Source organism: Phyllopteryx taeniolatus, chromosome 21 (assembly GCF_024500385.1).
Source record: "Phyllopteryx taeniolatus isolate TA_2022b chromosome 21, UOR_Ptae_1.2, whole genome shotgun sequence".
Lineage (NCBI taxonomy): Eukaryota > Metazoa > Chordata > Actinopteri > Syngnathiformes > Syngnathidae > Phyllopteryx > Phyllopteryx taeniolatus.
The window spans coordinates 10,766,923-10,786,017 of NC_084522.1; the positions used below are offsets into that span (position 1 = coordinate 10,766,923).

Below are 19,095 nucleotides of genomic sequence, written 5' to 3' on the forward strand. Positions count from 1 at the left end.
GGATGTTTATTCAATAAATACACAATATTAATTGTACATAATGAGAGCTAAATTGTGCTCGTTCAAGTCCATCCATCCATTTTCCATAGGGCTTGTCCTTATTAAAGTGATTTTCGGAGGCAAGAGACGAGGTACATCCTGGAGTCGTGGTTGCCAGCCAATCTCTGAGACTTTCCAGTCAACAAAGAAATTTGAGTCAAAAGAAACATTTTATTTCCAGAAGCACTGAGCTGCACATCCTCAGACATATAAAAAGGCCAATAAAAACATCTTTAGAACAACAGTATGACGTACAACAAAAGCAGAATCAGTCACAAACTGTAAACAGACATACTGAAACACAATGATTGTCCAACCAAATTCTGTACAGCAAACAGTTAATTTCACACAGACGGCAGTTTACAGAGTGGAGGTGGGGTTAGTGTTTGTCGGGTGACGTGTGAAATAGATGGGTTGAAGGTGGGCCGTAGAAAGCAGATTGCTGAAATACTACAAATACCTGGCATGGCGCCTAGATTAGATAATCCATAGCTTTTCTCACAGGAAAAAAAACAAACAATATACCTTCTTTTTGGATCAGTGTTTGCAAGTTACTCATTTGTAAACATACTATATGTAATTAGCCTGTCAAGTGCAAAACAATACTTTATAGCCCTCTCACAAGTCAAAAGGTCTTTGTAATTAGAGGTTTAAATCGGTTTTATTTTGATCGAGGGAGTTATTGCTCATCATAACGACAATACTGTGTGATTGTAAACTAAAAATAGATTTATGAAGTGGTTTCCCCCCCCCCCCTTCTTTTCATACTTGTTTGGGAAGAATGTGGATTTCATCAAGAAACAAATCTGTGACTGGACCAAAGTGCAAACAGACCACAACGTTTAAGTTTAAATATTTGTCCAAACAGTGAAGGTAAGATTTATATTGCTATGGGGAAGGAGCAAGCTTTTAAAAAGTAGGAGAAATATTTTCTTTTTGAATCAGCAGCTTTTATGCTAAAAATAAAATCATAAAAAAAATAATAATAAATTACAGACTGTGCACACATACTCACACCCGCCAATACGCGGGCGGGCGCACACACACACGCGCACACACTTCATCTACCCTCACAGACTGGAGGGAAGGTAAACGTATGGAAAAGGCATGCAAAGGCAACACGTCGCTTAAAAATTATTTCCAAACATTTTTGCACGCAGTGTTTAGTGATGAGCTTTAAAATGTACCTACTGTATTGTCAACAGGTTGCAATTTGTTCCTGACATGGCAACGGTGTACAACTAACTAAGGAGTCAAAGAAAGCTGCAAGGTGACTTCTCATCTCCCCCCTGTGGCTGCTTTACGGCACAGAGAAAGAACAACGCCACAGTATAGAGCGAGCGAGAGATAGAGAGACAGACAGAATTATTTATATTAAAAAAAAAAAAAAAACGTTTGTGGTCCCTTGCGGTTGGCATGGCTTACAGTTCCAGGTGCAGAATCACAGGATCAGATCGAAGGTTCATCATGGAAACATTTCAAAGGTCCGAGCTGAGGTGCACGCTGACGCTAGGTGAACGATGCGTGTGGTTGGCCCCCGGATTTAAATAGCCCGTCCCTTCCTCCTGCAGGCTGCATGAATAACGGCCGGCTTCCGAGGCAGTGTGGTTGTCGGAGGGTGGGGCGGTAACGGCAGCTACCTGCTCAAACGAACGGGAGAACACTGCGCTGGCGGTGCGCGTCAGGCTGCTGAGAGCTCCCGCTTTCGGCACAGATTGGCTCGACGTGAGCGTGAGGCGCTTGACGGACACCTCTGCGCTCTCGCTAGCGGTCCGACCAGTCGAAAGCGGGCTCACCTCTTTGTCCTTGCTGCCGCGCCCGCCGAGACGACACTTCTTCATGGCCTTAGCGCCCAGGTTTAACGTGGTCACGCTGTTGCTGATCGTGATGGTGGGCGGGTTCGTGTCAGGCGCCCCCCTGCCCGGCCACAGGCCTTCGTCCGCCTCCGCAATATCAATCAGCTCATCCGGGGAACCCAGATCCACTGCGTCTGCAATGGGAGATAAGAAGTGGAATTAACATCAGGGGAATTAGAGGGAATGTACATAACTCATTTGTCATTCAGCCCATTACAATCTGTAAAAGAAAAAAATCTAAAATAGGTTGAATATCAAATATTTGGGACGGGCGTTTCCGCAATTTTTACTTAACCAAGTCACATACACTATTTACAAAAAGCTAGGATATTTGGCTTTTTGGTGAAATTTAAGCATGAACATATATTGCACATTTAACATTTTTGTGAGTAGTGCACAGTATTTCACATTCAGAAAAATCTCATGGAATGTCACAGACAAAACGACGCTCTCGTCTCAATTTACTGACATTTTCTTAGCATGAACTCTAGGTCTCTTTAGTTAAACACAAAGCTATTAAAGTGGTGCCTTGAGATCAGTTTAATCTGTTCCCAGCCACGCTGGCAACTCAAAACATGAATCTCAAATTATCTTTACCCATGCAAATGAATGGAAATGCTATTTATCTGTTCCAGCCTCCCCCAAAACACCCAATTTTTAAAATTTGTTCTGTCTTAATGTAATTAAATAGAACGTAAAGAATTAAACTCGTGATTTAATGCTGCAACCCAATCTATTGAGCTGCTCCTTCTGGTGTGCCTGCCTTGGCCACCGGGAGGCAGTATTGTATAATAGTCATGCAGACAAATGAAGAATAGACGATTTCTACTACTACTCAGTAAGTTGCTGTAAAATTAGCCATTCTTCAAAGAGGATGAAGAATATATGCCAGTATTCTTATATTATCGATCTACATGTGTTGTTCCACCATTTGTTTTCAAATAGCCGTTGCTTAATGTAAAACTGAGACCATCAATGATAACCGTTAGCATGTTAATGGGAATTTCCATTATATGTTAGCATTAAGCTGTTTTATGTTTAGTTTGATGGCAAATTTCAACTGGGAGTGGCATTAAAGAGCTTGAAGCCTCTCTTTTGATAAATTATTCACTATTTGCCAAATACTGCTTATTGTGGAGTTAAATGAGTTTAATTCCACCATTTTATACAGCGCGTGTACCTCAATTTTTTACTTGCAAGTCAAAGCAAAAAAAATCATGCGAATGACACCTTGTACCTCAAAAAACTTGCAACTCCGGTCATTCCAGTCAGTTTCTCAAGGCACCGCTGTATTCTGTTGTACGAATGGTGGTTGCAATCTGGTGTAAGAGCATTTAGTTGTTCTACCTGTCACTATTTTGTCACAGACATAAATAATATATTTCCAGACCAATTAAAATTAATTGGTCTTCCGCAGCGAACCGGATGATCTCACACTAATGTGCCATTATTCTGTGGTTGGGAATCACTGTTTTGGAACAAAACTGCACATGATGTCATGGGCTGCACGGCAAGAGTTTTAATATGTTAGTCTTCCAGCAGGTGGCGCAGACACACCATCACCAGAGCCTGAGAAATGGGCTCTTGCCACCCACTGTGAGACCATTTTTCAGGTTCCCAACCCCAACAAAAGGTTAGCTTAGCCAAAACAACCGTGGTTTATTGCAGGGAAGTGACATATTTAGTCCCAAAAGAGGCAGGGAGGCACAATGTCGAGGGCACAAGCTGAGGAAACACCACAAAAGGGAAAGTGAAGAAGGCAAGACAGCAACTGCATTGGAATACACGTTCAATTAGTCACTCAAAAAAAGCACATATACAGTAAATCCTTCAAGACGTCCATTCGCACCCTAACCCACCCCTCACAAACAGCTACCGTGTAATAGAACTGTGAATAGCTGGTAAACAAATGCAGGCCCCTGTTAATGTAGACAATGTGCCGATTAATTAATTCATTCATTCATTTATCTGTTTCAAACAATCATACTACACGAGCAGATTTTGCTTTAAATCTTTAAAGACCTGCACATCTTTGCTCAGCTTCTGCCGAATAAAAAGTGTCCAGGTGCAACCCAGGAGTGCTGTCAAGGAGGCACAAATTTTGTTGGAAGAGACTATCCATGAATGGAAGCATTTGATTTCATATACATACAGTTGTGATTAGGATTGTTTGTTTTATAATGATTTAAAGGAACATTTGCGGGAGAGTGTGAGGAAGCCTGAGCCACAGAGTGAGTGAAAACTGTTGGAATGATGGAGTGATAGTGCAAATAGGTGAAAAAAGGGGTGGTTAAAAGCTAAAAAGGGGTTTCAGACAACGCCCCACAGACAGTTACCTAGGTTACCCCAGGAGTGGGGCAAGGGGGAGGAAGGGCAGGACCTTAGTACTGGTTCCTCCCTATGGAGGCTGACCCAGAACTCTCATTTTCCAGCATTCGCCTCACAGACTTCTGCCTCCTGACCTCCTGCCCCCGTGTGCTGGAGTCATGACTTCGGTGGTCCTGGCTGACCTCGGAAGCACCTCCCAAAGCTTCGCCATCGGGCTGGGTGCGGCCGTCAGAACGTGGTCGCAGGGAGTCTCCGTTGGGCATTCGCTCACTGCTCACGCCTGTCACACTGATATCGGGGATGACCATGCCCCCCAGTGTGGCCTCACTGTCTATACTCACCTCCTGGGACTCTGCTGGTGTGGCATATGGGGATTTGAACAACACACACAAACACACACCCATATCATGCACACACATGAAAAACAAAAAGGCAATGTGCACAGGCACACATGACCATGACAAAAGAAGACAAAAAGTAATTAATGCAATGACAGAAAGATAAAGACGTAAAAAATGCAGTGATAAGAACACAATATAATGGTATAGTCTGTGGGAGGTGAAGATTTGGAATCTTTACAATGTCAATGAAAAATAACTGGCAGATTTGAGCCAATGAGCACCAATCAGGAGTTTTACCATGGTTTCAGATGAAGTCTTCTGCTTATGTTAATATAACTCACCTAAAACACTACACAAAGCGTGTACAGTGAACCACCGCTATATCGCTGATTTATAATTGAATTTTTTTTTTATTTTTATTTTTTTACAGTTAACAGACAAGTGTAAATTTAGAGTTGCGCGCTTAACGTGTAGTACTTACGTTGTGCCACAACATGCTGGGCAGACCTGAGCTCTACTGCATCTAGATGCAACGGTAATTAAGAGCAAGAAGCAGAGGCTGCGAAAGACTGGTTATACAAGATTACATGGTTTGGTTGAACCTTTTGGTGTCTAAAAACATGGTAGAACCTCAGTTTTCATATGATTCGGTTTTCGACAACTTTGTAAATAAAAAAAATAATTGGCCATTCACCTCTCGAAAGTATGAAAATTTCTCCTCCCCCTCATCATTTTTAATACGCCATCAAGAGGCTTTAGTCTACAGTGTTCGATAAAAGTTAACGTGATAAGCTCTCATTTATCCACTTCATTAGTAATATTTATTTTACACAGTTTTCTGTTCTCAATGAAATTTATTTTAAGTTAATATTTTTACGTGTCCAGACCGGATTAATTGGATTTAGACTATTTCCTATGGGAACTATTACTTTGGTTATCATATGATTCGGTTTTAGTCAGACTTTCTGGAAGGGATTAATCACAAAAAAAAAAACAAGGTTCCGCTGTAAATTGTTAGATTTTTTTGTTTTGTGTCAGTTTTACAGTAAATCCTTCACTGGAAGTGGCAAACAGCTTGAAGCAAGCACGCTTTGCCTCTTATCTCTGGAACTGTGAACGTGAGTGTCTTCTTTTCCTTTCCTCAAAGTTATGATATACAATAGGTTTAAATGTTTAAAGCGTATGGGAGTTGCAAAACAAACTTATTTATTTATTTATTTTAAATATGGTCTCTCTGTATCGCATTTTCACCTATAGCAGGTTAGGGTCTGGAACGTATCCCTGACGACAAACAGGGGTTCACTGTATACAGATTTGACAGAAATATAAAGAACAAAGCTGACTGAATTACCTAGTATAAAAATGGTCTATGCGCCAAAAGGGTGACTTGACAGTGACTATGGGACAGTGAAATGATGGAGTGCTTAAACCTCACCGCTTACTTTCATTTGTGCAATGTGTGTGCACTTTTTGGCTTCCAATATTGTATTTGTCCACTCATTTTACACCAGTGCAAGCAGCTCACCGTGTCTTTTCCAGCGGTGCCCCCTTATAGAGAGGGAAGTGACAGCATTTCGAGAGATCCTGGAGGCAGTGGGTGTAATCTCCACCTGGATACTACGTGCACCCTCCTTGTTGTTGCTTTTCAGAGCGGCGCCCTGCTGCGTCGACTTGATGGCATTACCCACCTGATAGATGGGACAAAGCACACAGTGTCAACTATGACTGCACCAGAGCTGTGGGAAAGATTATCACAGATATTCTGCTGTCTAATTTGCTGCCGTGGTACAGCCTGTGGTCATCCACTGTCACAATAATACTCACTATTACACTTGTTATAAAACTTTCATCCATTTTATATAGTGCTTGTCCTCATTAGGGTTGCAGGGGAGCTAGAACCTATCCCAGCTGACTTTGGGCAAGAGGTGGAGTACACCCTGGACTGGTCAGGAGCTAACCTCAGTGAACAAATACTGTATACCATTTTCACTCATTTACACCTATGAAGAATTTAGTTGAATTACCCAACATCCATGATTTTGGAATGTGGCAGGAAGCCAGAGTACCCTGACAAAAACTACATCATCACAGGTAGAACATCATGAAAACTCCACAAAGAAAGGCTGGTCTGAGATTTAAAAAAAAAAAGACAGAATTGTGAGGCAGACGTGTCAACCACTTGTATACCATGCTGCGCTGTTAAAAAAATAAAAAAGGAGGAAATGTGTACTGGTATTTCATGTATAGGTGATTATGCCTTTACAATTTCAAAAGGTACAAATCAAATTGAAGATAGGATGTTATGGCCACAACACAGTTAACACTAAAATGACAAATGACAATGACATTTTCCTTTTTACCCACAAAAAATACCCAGGATGCAAAACACAACTGCATGAATATAACTTATGCAAACAAACAAAATGTGTGGCCCTCGCCAATCATAACTGTAAGAAAAGAATTAGACAACACTACGATCAGTCCATTAAGCCAACCGTAAAAAGATCTGTGCCATAATCTTATTTCTTTCAGATTTATGCACAAGATAACGTTTCAAATCTTAGAGGTCAATCAGTTAAGAGCATTTGCAAGTCTATGCATACTGTGGAAATTCTCAAAATGAACAAGTAAGAGCAGAGAGTGCCGTGTCATAATCCCATGACAATGTCGCTTTTGTTCAAATGGGGGGAAATGTCATGCGCTCACCAGCAACCATTAGGTGCTCAATCTAATGCGATGTGGTAGATATAATGCCTTCCTTTTTATAAACATAATAATAGGTTTGATTAACACTGGCGCATTAAATTAAGATGTCTATTACTACAGTAGTTTACACGGGTGCAGGACTGTTTTGTGTCATAAACCAAGGCATTTCTAATATTTTGGAGAAATCTTTATAGCTATGTGTAAGGGACAAACTATTAGAAACACTTTTAAGCATGATGCAGTATAGTTCTACACTACTGATAACTACTACCAGTGTAATTGTATAGTCTACACAAAACTACACTCTGCTCCTCCTCTGAATATCAATTAAAAGCGAAGATTTTAATGACAGGCAGACATTTTGGTACAGCTCTTGTAGTGAATCTCATCAGCATGTGCAGGTTGTTATATAAACACATTAACAACACTACTTCTATGATTTTAAAACTATTATTTATAAAAGATCCTATTAGGTAAAATCCATAAATCATGTTTGTATTGCTGTGGAGGAATGCACCTTGGCTGGTGTAGTAATACTGTAGACTTAGGTTCAATCTGCTTCCCCCACAAGGATTACAGCTAAACAGAGCAGAGTGCAAAGCATGTAAATAATCTAGTGGGATTACACACAGTTTGCAGTCTGACACACAGACCAACACAATACAGCATAGTGTACTGTGTATGAAGCCAATATACTGGCGAGCATGTGTGTCTGCTTCACATGCTCACCCTCCCACATACACACAGTCACATTTTAATACTGCACTTACCAACAGTGCTTCGGGGAACAACTCCAGCTGGGCCCGATACAGGACATCGTCCAGGGCTTTGGATCCAAATTCCGCTTCCCCGTTACACCTACAGTACACACAATTGATGTAGGATATTTATCATCAGAGTTAAAAAAAACTGTGGCAAAATGTAAGAAATAGAGGTTGATTTTAACAACCACTGACAAACACACATTGTGAAAGGGATAGGCAATGTGGCAACAGAACAGAATAAATAAACTAATTTAAAACACAGACAAGGAAATGTGCACCAAAACAAATACAGAATATTATACCCCCAGACCAAAATAAATATAAATCGCTTGTTCGTGCAGGTATGTTTGTTCACTCACAATGCATAATGTATCCCGGTGAGGAGCTGAACCAAGAACTCCGATGTAACCGCCATCCGTGCGCTAATACCTTTATAGCGCCGTATCTGTTGTCGTGGGTAACCACATATACACAGTCTGGAGGATAACCAACCAAAAAAAGAAAAAGCGAAGTTGTATCAGTGTAACAGGAAGTTGTACAAACTGTGCCACCACTCAATTAGAGTAAATGATCTAGTACAGTCGAACTAGACCTGTGAATAAGAACAGCTGCTCCGAAAGACAGAGTAAAAGAGTAAATGCAATTTAATCTTATTTGTGTGCGAGTAGAAAATATATCGGGTAATAGAAGTATGGTATATTGAGAGATGCTGGGTCATGTGTGTCTCGACCTGGAGCTGATCTGGCAGAGGGACTGGAGGGAAGTGGAGCTCATGTAGCTGAGAGCAGAGTTGTAGCACAGTAACAGGAAGGACAGCACCTCAAATCTGGAAGAACAAAAAATATTTATTTATAAAGTGTTATGCCCACACACAGTGCATGATAAATACTACACAGCAAGAATTCAATAAGACTATTAATGAGACCTAAAATAATTGATTGGCAAGTAATGTTTCAAATGATATAATTCCCCCCCCCCTGGCCAGTACCAAAGGTAAAACAACTACACCTGTTTTGTGCAGTAAAGTTCTCTCTCTGAAGGAGTGGCCCACTGTACACCACCCTGCTCAGCCCATGAGTGGCGAGAGCCCCTTCTGTCAGCGCCATGGAACCGATGGTGGATGGCTGAAAGACCGAGATGACATTGTGTGGTTGAACGTTTCTGCAAAAGCGAATTAAAAGTTCTCCCTTACATGTGTGTATATGTCGCTTACCTCGTGGTACACTGAGGGCTTGGAGAGGGAAGGAACAGTGAAGGATAATACTTTACTCTGCCCATCTTTATCAACTATTTCCTGGGGGAAGGAAAGACAGGAAGACAAAGACCATCCGTAGGTGAGGAAAATCAGAGGGCGTCTGTGTACGGACTATCCTGGAGCTTGCACTTATCTCAAGAAAAACAATCTCATGTTTAATGTGTGGGTGTTTGTGTGAGGGCCGGCGTTTCTCCTTTCTGTGTACACCCACACCAACACACCTCTGGGTTTACGTGCCCCCTGAGTGCTCGTTAATGTCAGGTCAATTATAGGAGCGCAATGTGTGCTGAGCGACACATGACCTATTCTGTTATGCAGACAGGAAGAAAGACATCGGCTCACACATAGAACATTAGGCCAAATGGATTCAAGCTGCATACAAACATCAAAAGAGCTGTGATTCAATATCTGTAGGCACAGTCTGTACATATCGCATCCTTATCAAAAAAAACTCAAAAACTGCTGAGATTGCCTTCTAATAAAGGTCGAAAGGCTACAGTGTAAATTAATATTCATTAATAGAAACACATGCGCGCGTACATGCACACACTTGGTACACTCATCCCCTCCCCTACCAGGTTGTAAATGCCCAGCAGCAGGGCCTCAATGCAGCCTGAGGTGTGTGGGTCCCTGGCTGCGCTGACAGACAGAAGGCTCCACAGGAGCTCCGGAAGGAACTGAAGAGTGAAACGCTGCAGCTGTGGCTCACCGCTCCGATAAAACTCAAACAACTGGTGACACACTGGCTCCAGCAGCTGAGGATGATAGAAAACACAGCATATCAAAGCCAAAGCGCGAGTTCAAATCAATGTCTCAAATATTATGTAACCAGTAGAATTAATGTGCAGTATACAGATATATTTTTGGAAAGGTTACGTTCGTACTTCACTGTAGTTCTCCCGGATGACCTTGTAGAGTGCAGGGACAAGGGCACCTTTGTCTTTAAGTGATGCAGCATATGCTGACACAGCACTGTCAGGCAAGGTCTGAAATACACAAGGTAAAGTTTGTTTGCATTCAAAGGTCCCATATTTTAGCCATTTAGACCGCCATAGAGTGACTCTCTAACATGGACTTAAAAACGTAAAAAAGTATCAATTCCATAAAAAACAAAACAAAAAAAAAACCTTGGTTTTGTCATACAAGTGTCCAGAAAAGGGCCGTGTGATAGCTACTTCTGTTTGACCCAGTTTTGTATCCCCTTTATCCATATTTGGCTAAGACCGCCCCCTTTCTCTGATTTGTTGCCTCCGTGTAGAAGACCCACTTATGAGAGCAAGCGCTGGCTTGGGAGCAGAAAGGGAAGGCGTAGATCTTCGCTAGTGACGTAGATAAGCTTAAGAAATTCAAATGACCTGATTTCGGGCCTCTCTGCAGAAAAATGTTTGCTGAGGCAACCTAGAGGCAAAATGACATCCCAAATTCTAGATAAACTTCATCTGGCAAAATATCTCCCCTTTAAGATCATTTGTGTATAATAGAATAATGAACTGGAAGTCTTCTTAATGAAATTAATGAATACGCTCAATCATATTGTTATTTGCTGTATGGGAGTAGGTATTCCACTATATCGCAGTTCACAGTTTGGGCGCCGCTCATATTAAGCTAGCGGACCTTCATTGGACAAAATTATATGGTTTGGTTATTGTTAAAATTTGTAATTATTTTTTCTTTTATGTGTCACTTTTCCAACACCTTCAACTGGGAGTGACAAACATCTTGAAACATGGACAGTGTGTTTTAGTAATTTTGAAGTTGAACGTATTTAAAGCATGTGGGAGGATTAAAACTATTTTTTATACGATCTCTCTCTCAATCGCGGATTTCCACCTATTGCACCTATTTTACTGTAGGCCTACATGCATCTCATACAGCTTTACTGTACCTTATATTCTGACAGCCATTCCTCCACCACTCCTTGGTCCATAGCCAACATGTTCCTGCATCTGAAGAGGTGTCACCTCCACCTATACAAAACAAATCAAATTATAAAATGCACACAAACACAATTTAGCAGTCAACTTGTCCACATACACTGCCATCAATTCTGTATGCACAAGAAAAGCTACGGACAGAATGACCAGACTACTGGCTAAAGAGTATTTTATCCACAATTATTTATTTAACAGGTTGCAATGCATAGTGCTAACATTATAAATACTTTGTCAGGAACAAAGACTCCAAACAATATTAATACTTTGAAGTAAGAAATAATGTATATATTTAGACCGATTTAAATTGCAGTTTTAACAATGACCCAAGGAGACCTGTGCAATATGGACAAAATATTACATCCCGATATTCTTTTCAGTTTATTTTTGAAAGGGGACAATGCAATTTCATAAAACACATGAAGTACACATGGTTAAAAAAGCCAGAATTAGCCAGAAGGCTAGTTTTCATCTGTAGTCCCCTGGCCATGATGTAAAAAAGCAGTAAAATACATCTACAAGACAATATAATACAGGATACATAATCAAACTATACTATTAAGAGAGAATAAAACCATCATTTTTTTGATCATAACAAAAAGACAACATAACATACTTGTCTTTTAGTGTTGGCAGCTATAGGTGTTAACTAGCCACATTTTCAGTTTTTTTGTGAAGGCCTTGTATGTTGTAAGCAGTTTAACCTCCTCAGGTACTGAGTTCCACTCACCAGCGCTCCTCACTGACCAGGCTGACTTACTGAAAGTGCTCCTGCGCAGAGGAATGAGACAGTCACCTCTGACAGAGCCTCGAGTGACACGCTCAGAGCTGTTTCTTTGGCTGATGAACTCAGCCAGAGGAGCTGGGGCCAAATCATGCAGTACTTTATAAATCAAATTTAAATCTGCAAATATGTGAAGACGGTATATGTGAAGATATAGGTTTTATATCCTGATAATGATATACAGCTTTTTTTTTTATATTCTTGAGTATTTTTCCTGAAAAAAAATTACTTTAAATATATATATATATATATATAAACTTTCCTCTCCAGAACATTTTTGACTTTTTCAAAACAGCGGAACATATGGCACGTGCCCATAACAACATGGAGAAATCGGAAAACCTGGTATCTGAGTATAGCAGAACAAACACATTATACATTCTATCAAGTTATCAGGAAGACAAATCAAAAGCACAATTATAGCCTAAAAAAGGCTCCGTTAAAGAGAAACAGTGGTGGATCGTGAATGTACTTATGGATCACTTGATGCAATTGTCTCTGTGTAAGACATGAATTATTGCAAATTTCAGCATTATTCATTCTCTAAAACAGAATGTTTGCAAATCACTTAAAAAAATGTAGAACACGCTGAGACAATATTAAAACAACCATGGCTCAATGGGCAGTAGGAATGCAGATTCCATGTTTGGTCTTGTCTTTTCACAGAGGCCACTTATAAAGAGAAAAAGTGAAGGAAGTAGAAATCCATTTTTTTGCAATTGTATCGTACAACCATAGTCTGATTTGATAAAACTACTTGAACGCTATTACCTTTCTTGTGAAACAAACTTACTAATATGTAATAACACTTCAGCTCAGGGAGACCAGCGGTGACAAATAATACCCCAACAATATTCTTATGAAATACATGTAGCTTTTCTTCCAGCAACACCTCTGTCCCCAGCTCCCCCGCTGTACTTTCCCTTCACAAAGCTAATAGCTTTATTTGTTATTATTTTGGTGCATGGGCCCGAAAAGGCAGCCAGGTCTCCATTTCTGGACTGTGCCAGTGATGAGAATGACAAGTGGGGGAGGGGGAGCCAGTGACTCATGAAATGGAGACGGATTATGAGACAGAACAGCCTGCATTTAGTGAAATTAGTGCATTGTGGCTGTGTGTTCTTTCACATGTAACGTGGGTGCTGCAATCTTGGGGCTGGGTTGTATGTGTGTTTTAATACCAGGCAGGCAAAAAAAAATTACAAAAAAATTAATTTGAAAAAAAAAAAGTCAGTAATTAGAGTCTGACTCAGTCTATTTAAAGGACAGTTTCCCTCCTATGGGTATATTTTACAACCAGTTTGATTTCTCGGGCGCAATTTATAGTTAAAGTAAATGGAGAGAAAGAAACTACACATGGAGGCAAAAATGTTGGTACCTTTCTGTTAAAGAAAGCAAAACCCACAATGGTAAGATGAAATTAATGAATAAAAATGTATTGAAAACTCATGAAAATCTGACATTGCTTTTGAATAGTCTGAACTGAATACTTTTTCCCCAGAGACTTTGTGGCTTGCCAATCGGTTTGTCAGTTTTAAGTTATTGCAGTGACCATCGTGGGTTTTTCCTTCTATAATGAAGTGTGTTCCAACAATTAAGCTGATGTGCGTAAAAAAAGCCATCAGCTACTGTATGTGATTTGTCAAAGCAACAACCGGAGTTGCTTACAAAGGAGCTGCCCAACACACTCATAAAATAACCACTTTTTCCTCAGTCAGAATATATTCATTTCACAATAGTTTCTCTTTTTTAGAATGTAATTGTCATATAGTATTATTTATTTATTTTTTTCCCAATGAGGCCCTGATCCTCTTTGACTGCTGCTCACAATATAATTATCCTATTTAATTGTACTAATTTACTGAAATATTATTGAGAACTAAACATATCCATGGCCACAGGGGACACTTCCAAATTAAAGGATCTACAATATCCTTTTCGGGCAATGTGTTACACCAGCCAGCACAATTTAAAAATATGGATAATGAATGATTGAGGGTGCAAAATCCAGCCAACAAATCAGTCTACAAATCCAGACAAAGCAAATTGCTTGTTCTATTGATGTACAACTGACAGACAAGCAAGAAACAAAAATTCAAGCACCCGGAGATTACACAACACTGAGTAATTATATCATCGGGAAGGTATCAAACCAATGTGAGCTGGAAAGAGACGACTTGAAGGAAGAATGAAATAACCGGCAAGCTCCATACACATGAATAAATCACTTTTAAACAAGACATCAACAGCAAGAAGTAACATAACACTGAAGTGATGAATAACTTAAGCAATGTGGGTGAGAGGCAAAGGCTATGTGCATGAATAGAGTGCAGATAAATGCAAAGGAGCGAAAGAGAGGGATAATTGCATGTATACCGAGACGATGGATAAAAGGAATGGATAACAACCCAGGGGATCCATAACATAATTGAAGTGAGACATATGGGTCAATAAAATAACTTCATTAAGTTCTCCACTGCCTGTGGCAACAAAGTAGACTAATGGAAAGGCATGAGACATGGAAACACCGATTTACAATGATCGAGCTAGATCAAGAAATTTTTAATATGAATTATTGCAGATTTTGAAAATGTTTTGAGACAAGTTAACAGCTTTCCAGGAAGTGAGGATGAATGTGTCAAGTAATCAGCCAGTGTGTTTTGTGTGTACAAAAGTGTTTCTTCAGTGTAGGGTTTGAACAAACCTGTTCCTGTGAGCGAACTCGCAAGCTACCCACGCTTTCGTCCTTAGCCTCACACACATACAAGGAACACATTGCACGACATTATACAGTATTACAGTACTTGTTGGCTCAATGTGTTTTTTTATTACATTCTTTCTAAATCCTAGTTGCGTTTTCTTGACATGTCAGTCTATAAAAAAGTAAGCACACAATAATATACCTTCTCATGTATTAAGAGAAAAACTAGTGTAATAATACTAGCAGAGAACTGCCGATCCTACCTCCTGTTTATTCCCCATACACACACATGTTGAAATGTGGGTGAGCGGTATGATAGAAAGCTTGAAATGAGGAACTAAAGGAAAAAGAAGGAAACAATGAAGTGGGTGGTAATAAGAGTAGCTGAGCTGCCCCAGCTGCTTTTTCCTGTGGTACAGGGTGCATGATGACACAAAATTATATTATCACAAATAGACCAAAACTGGAAAGACCACATTGATTGAAACTAAAAAATGTCAAAGAGATTTGTATTTCAGTTAAATGTTTTTTTTCCAGCTGACTGCACTTTCGACTACCTTAACTGCTGACCTTATAAGAAACAGGAAGTAAAACAATGTGCCTCTAATCTCAAACGTCTCTCCAGTTGCTTAAAAGTGCTGCTGTTCGCCTCTTAACTGGAACATACGATAGCACAAAACTCCTATTCTGGCCACTCTCCACTGAATGCCTGCACACAGAGTTCATTTTCAGACTCGGCAATTTTTTTCCTCAAATCTCTAAATGGTCTCACCCCGCCTTAAAACACAGTTTTATACCTTTGCTTTTAACACACGACAAGACTCCGCCCCTGTTTTCGTGTCTTGTTTATAATTGTATTATTTTACCGTTTAAAAAAAAAATCATTTTATGTTCAACTGTATTGTTTTATGTTCATTTTTTTATACATGTGCAGCACATTGTTTTAGCTGTCCTCTATAAATAAAATTCAGTTGAGACAGTCAAACCCTCAAAACTGACTTAGTTGTAAACTCACTAAATATACAGTGGAACCTCTAAAGTCAAACACCTCTATTAAGGTTTGAAAAAGTGATTGAAACCTGCAGGCCAAATACACCTCTAGAAACAAACATGGGAAGTTGAACTGCTGCCACCATGCATGATGTGAGGCAAGACTTGCACAAACGCAGCAAGACAAAGAAGAGCATCAATGACGGCAAAGAGGAAAAATGTGACGATGACGATAGAACCAGAACACAACTTAAGTAGGTCAGTTCAGAAGACATAAACTGGTGGTGTGTGTGTTTTTACTGTTATGGGAGATGGCTGGTGAGCTCGAACAGACAGGAAACCTCTTTTAGCAACCTACGCTCTTAGGCTGGTGATGCATCGTCGCCTCACGCTATCCTCTCTCTCTCTCTCTCTCTCTCTCTCCAACCACTATTCCTTCAGTAATCAGAACATACGTGGTTAGTCAATTTTCTTTAGTCGTCTTCTATCTATCCGTTTTTGTCAGAAATAGCTTTTTATTCTGCTATGAAATTACTGAAGCTTTCCATTAATCATTGCCTTTATAGAAAATGAATACCACGTCCATCCATCTTCTGTTTCACAGTGAATTCAAATGCTGCACATTACACAACTGGGTTGGATAATTCACAGAACAGTAGGATTGTGTAGTCATCTGATGCTTCGTGACAAGCAGTGCACACTTTCCTCAAGCTCTAAGACCTGCTTGGATGTCAAAAATATATTAGCAGTCTTGAGACATAATTGCACACATTTAAAACAAAGTTCCAATAGTTGTATGTACAGGTATTAGTGCTGACTCATAACTGTAAATACTCAGTTTTGACTGACACTTTCATATTTATTAAACAGTATATTGTACAAATGCACTGCATTTTCCTGAGAGCAGGGTTGAAAGATTAAATTGATTAATTTTATTGCCCAGGATGATTTCCCCCCTCCCCTTATGGTTTTGTTGGGGTAGTTTCCATAGCTCAAACCATGTTCTTGCTGAAGTGCACTGCTTGCACTAACATCATGGCTGCAAACAGAGAGAGGCTAGTTATAAAAGCACACACAGTGCTGCCAAGTTAGCGATTTTTCCAACCCCTCTAGTGACTAATTGAGAAAGTGACTAGACAAGAAAGGAGCCCACTAGAAGGCAATCAGAGTCAATCGCCCTGAACATTGCTAAAATCATGGTGCCCATTTATATGTTGCAAACCCAGGGGACTAATGGACATTTTGGGAAATTTTGATCCATGGTTTGTGTTTCCAAACCACAATTATTTTCCCTAAGTCACCTTATCTGACCTGTACAACTTCACGTGAGAAAGGTGACAGACATATGGAAAAGACGAGCCATGAAATTTGATGGCTCATTATATAATGTTAAACTGGTGGGTGGGCATTCAGCCATCCATCCTCCGTACTGCTTATCATCAATAGGGTCGCGGGCGTGCTGGAGCCTATCCCAGCTATCTTCAGGAGAGAGGCGGAGTACACCCTGAACTGGTCGCCAGCCAATCGCAGGGCACATATAAACAAACAACCATTCGCACTCACATTCACACCTGCGGGCAATTTTGAGTCTTCAATCAACCTACCACGCATGTTTTGGGGATGTGGGAGGAAACCGTAGTACCCGGCGAAAACCTATGCAGGCATGGGGAGAACATGCAAACTCCACACAGGCGGGGGCCAGGATTTGAACCCCGGTCCTCAGAACTGTGAGGCAGATGTGCTAACCAGTCACCCAACGAGCCGCCCTGGTGGGCATTAAAATGTTCATTTATTAAGGGTTGAGTTTAAACATGACAAAAATATCCCCCCCCCCCTCCCAAGAGGAAATACTTCATTTTCACATTATCTTTCCATTTTCTATACCGCTTGTCCACATTAGGGTCATGTGTGAGCAGAACCCTACCCCAGCTGACATTGGGCGAGAGGCAGGGTAGACTGATCGCCAATCAATCACTGGGCACATATAGGCAAACAATCATGAACACTCACATTCATGCCAATGACAATTTTGATCAATGAACCTAATTTGCATGTTTTGGGAATGTGGGAACATGCAAACTCCACAAAAGAAGAATGGAGCCCAGAGCCAAACCCACAACCCCAGACATGGCATTCCGAGGACTTGGGCAATCTTAAATTAAACAAGGTCTCTCAATGATTAATCCCTTATCAAAATACTTCCCGATTAATATGATGATCAATGGGTTGTTATTTCATTGTTGCACCTCGGCCCCCCACCCCCCTAAAAAAAAAAAAAAATACATCTTGTTTGGTATCAGGAGAACAAAACCAAAAGCAAAATTTGGTTTGAATAATGTCATTGTCATTTGCCTTTTCAATAAGCCAATGTAGCTACATAAAATTAGGATCAATATGCTTCTATGTTAAAGGAGTATTTGAGGTACAACTACAGTATTGCATCAAGTAGCACGACTCTTACATTTTTTAGGAGACGCACAATACGTAGTGTGTTCAATAGGGACACTTTCACATTGGGTCTGTCCCTCTGAAAGCTAAACCACATGATATAACAACGCTTTACCACGGCAGTGTGCAGTGGTTTGTCTGCCAGCGAACACACCCACACAGCCTACAACAAGAGTCCGGTGCAAAGTCTTTCTCCGTGGAAAACGACACCACAGGTCTGCTAAACTGGAACTGTTGCTATATTACAAATGTTGCCCTGGCTCTTACTATTACTCCACTACACCAATTCGCACTTGTGTTACAAAAACTGCCTGGTAACTAAAATCGGGTTTAAGCTAAATTAAAATGTTTTGTCTGCGAGCATTAGCTTGCACGGTGTGAGTGTTTAAAGGTGCCAGTCAGATAATAAAGATTAATCTCAGCCCGCCACACACTCTTAATCTTCGAACTGTCATGACGATTGCTTACAGGTTTAGCTAGTTAGCTAGCTGGGCTAAGGGGCGACAGCAACTAAACCGGGACAAGTTGTCATCCACTTACTGGCATGCTATCAGTGAAGCTCCTGGGTGTGTCGTCCACTTGTGTTTAGACAAGAAGTAAATAAACGTCACTTCGCTATTGCTTGGTTTCCTTCAGTAGTACAGTAGACCCGCTCCTTCATCTTGGTTACTTTCCTCAGTCAAACCATCTTTAAGTGAGAGCCCTCTCAGATTCAACGGAAGGAAAATGACGTGTGGGCCAATGAGAGATGAGTAGAAGGCCAAGTTGACCCGCCGTCTAACATTTCTTAGCCAATCAAATTCTTGCATTGGTAATTTCCACGATCAGGGTAGGTTGTAGCTGTCACCCGCGGTCTTTTCGTTTGACGCATGAGTGATCTGTCAAAAATGCATTTTAATGAATCACTTTAAAAGGTTTTGTATTATTACGACCATGTGTTTAACAAGTATTA

General features: G+C 40.4%; 1 protein-coding gene across 4 annotated transcripts; it reads right to left on the bottom strand.

The window, feature by feature from the left end:
- Positions 1-196: 196 nt before the first annotated feature.
- Positions 197-18,868, bottom strand: hycc1 (hyccin PI4KA lipid kinase complex subunit 1). 4 transcript variants are annotated; one of them, XM_061759340.1, is made up of 12 exons: positions 18,684-18,868; positions 11,175-11,256; positions 10,174-10,275; positions 9,865-10,044; positions 9,248-9,328; positions 9,043-9,158; positions 8,765-8,860; positions 8,394-8,510; positions 8,041-8,128; positions 6,090-6,252; positions 4,232-4,575; positions 1,891-2,029 (listed from the first exon to the last, which is right to left on the bottom strand). In XM_061759340.1, exons 2-11 carry the CDS (start codon positions 11,223-11,225, stop codon positions 4,277-4,279), a joined length of 1,293 nt encoding a protein of 430 aa, XP_061615324.1. In that variant the 5' UTR covers positions 11,226-11,256; positions 18,684-18,868; the 3' UTR covers positions 1,891-2,029; positions 4,232-4,276. The 4 variants fall into 4 exon arrangements, with proteins under 4 accessions (XP_061615321.1, XP_061615322.1, XP_061615324.1 ...); XM_061759339.1 differs by having other exon boundaries at positions 4,232-4,578; XM_061759337.1 differs by lacking the exon at positions 4,232-4,575 and having other exon boundaries at positions 197-2,029; positions 18,684-18,866.
- Positions 18,869-19,095: the final 227 nt, after the last annotated feature.

Coding starts and splice junctions, on each gene's coding strand:
- hycc1 (XM_061759337.1), bottom strand. CDS start 11,225: ATGTTGGCTATGGACCAAGGAGTGGTGGAGGAATGGCTGTCAGAATAT. Junction 10,276..11,174: donor AATGGCTGTCAGAATATAAG/GTACAGTAAAGC, acceptor TGTGTATTTCAG/ACCTTGCCTGACAGTGCTGT. Junction 10,045..10,173: donor TCCGGGAGAACTACAGTGAA/GTACGAACGTAA, acceptor TATCATCCTCAG/CTGCTGGAGCCAGTGTGTCA.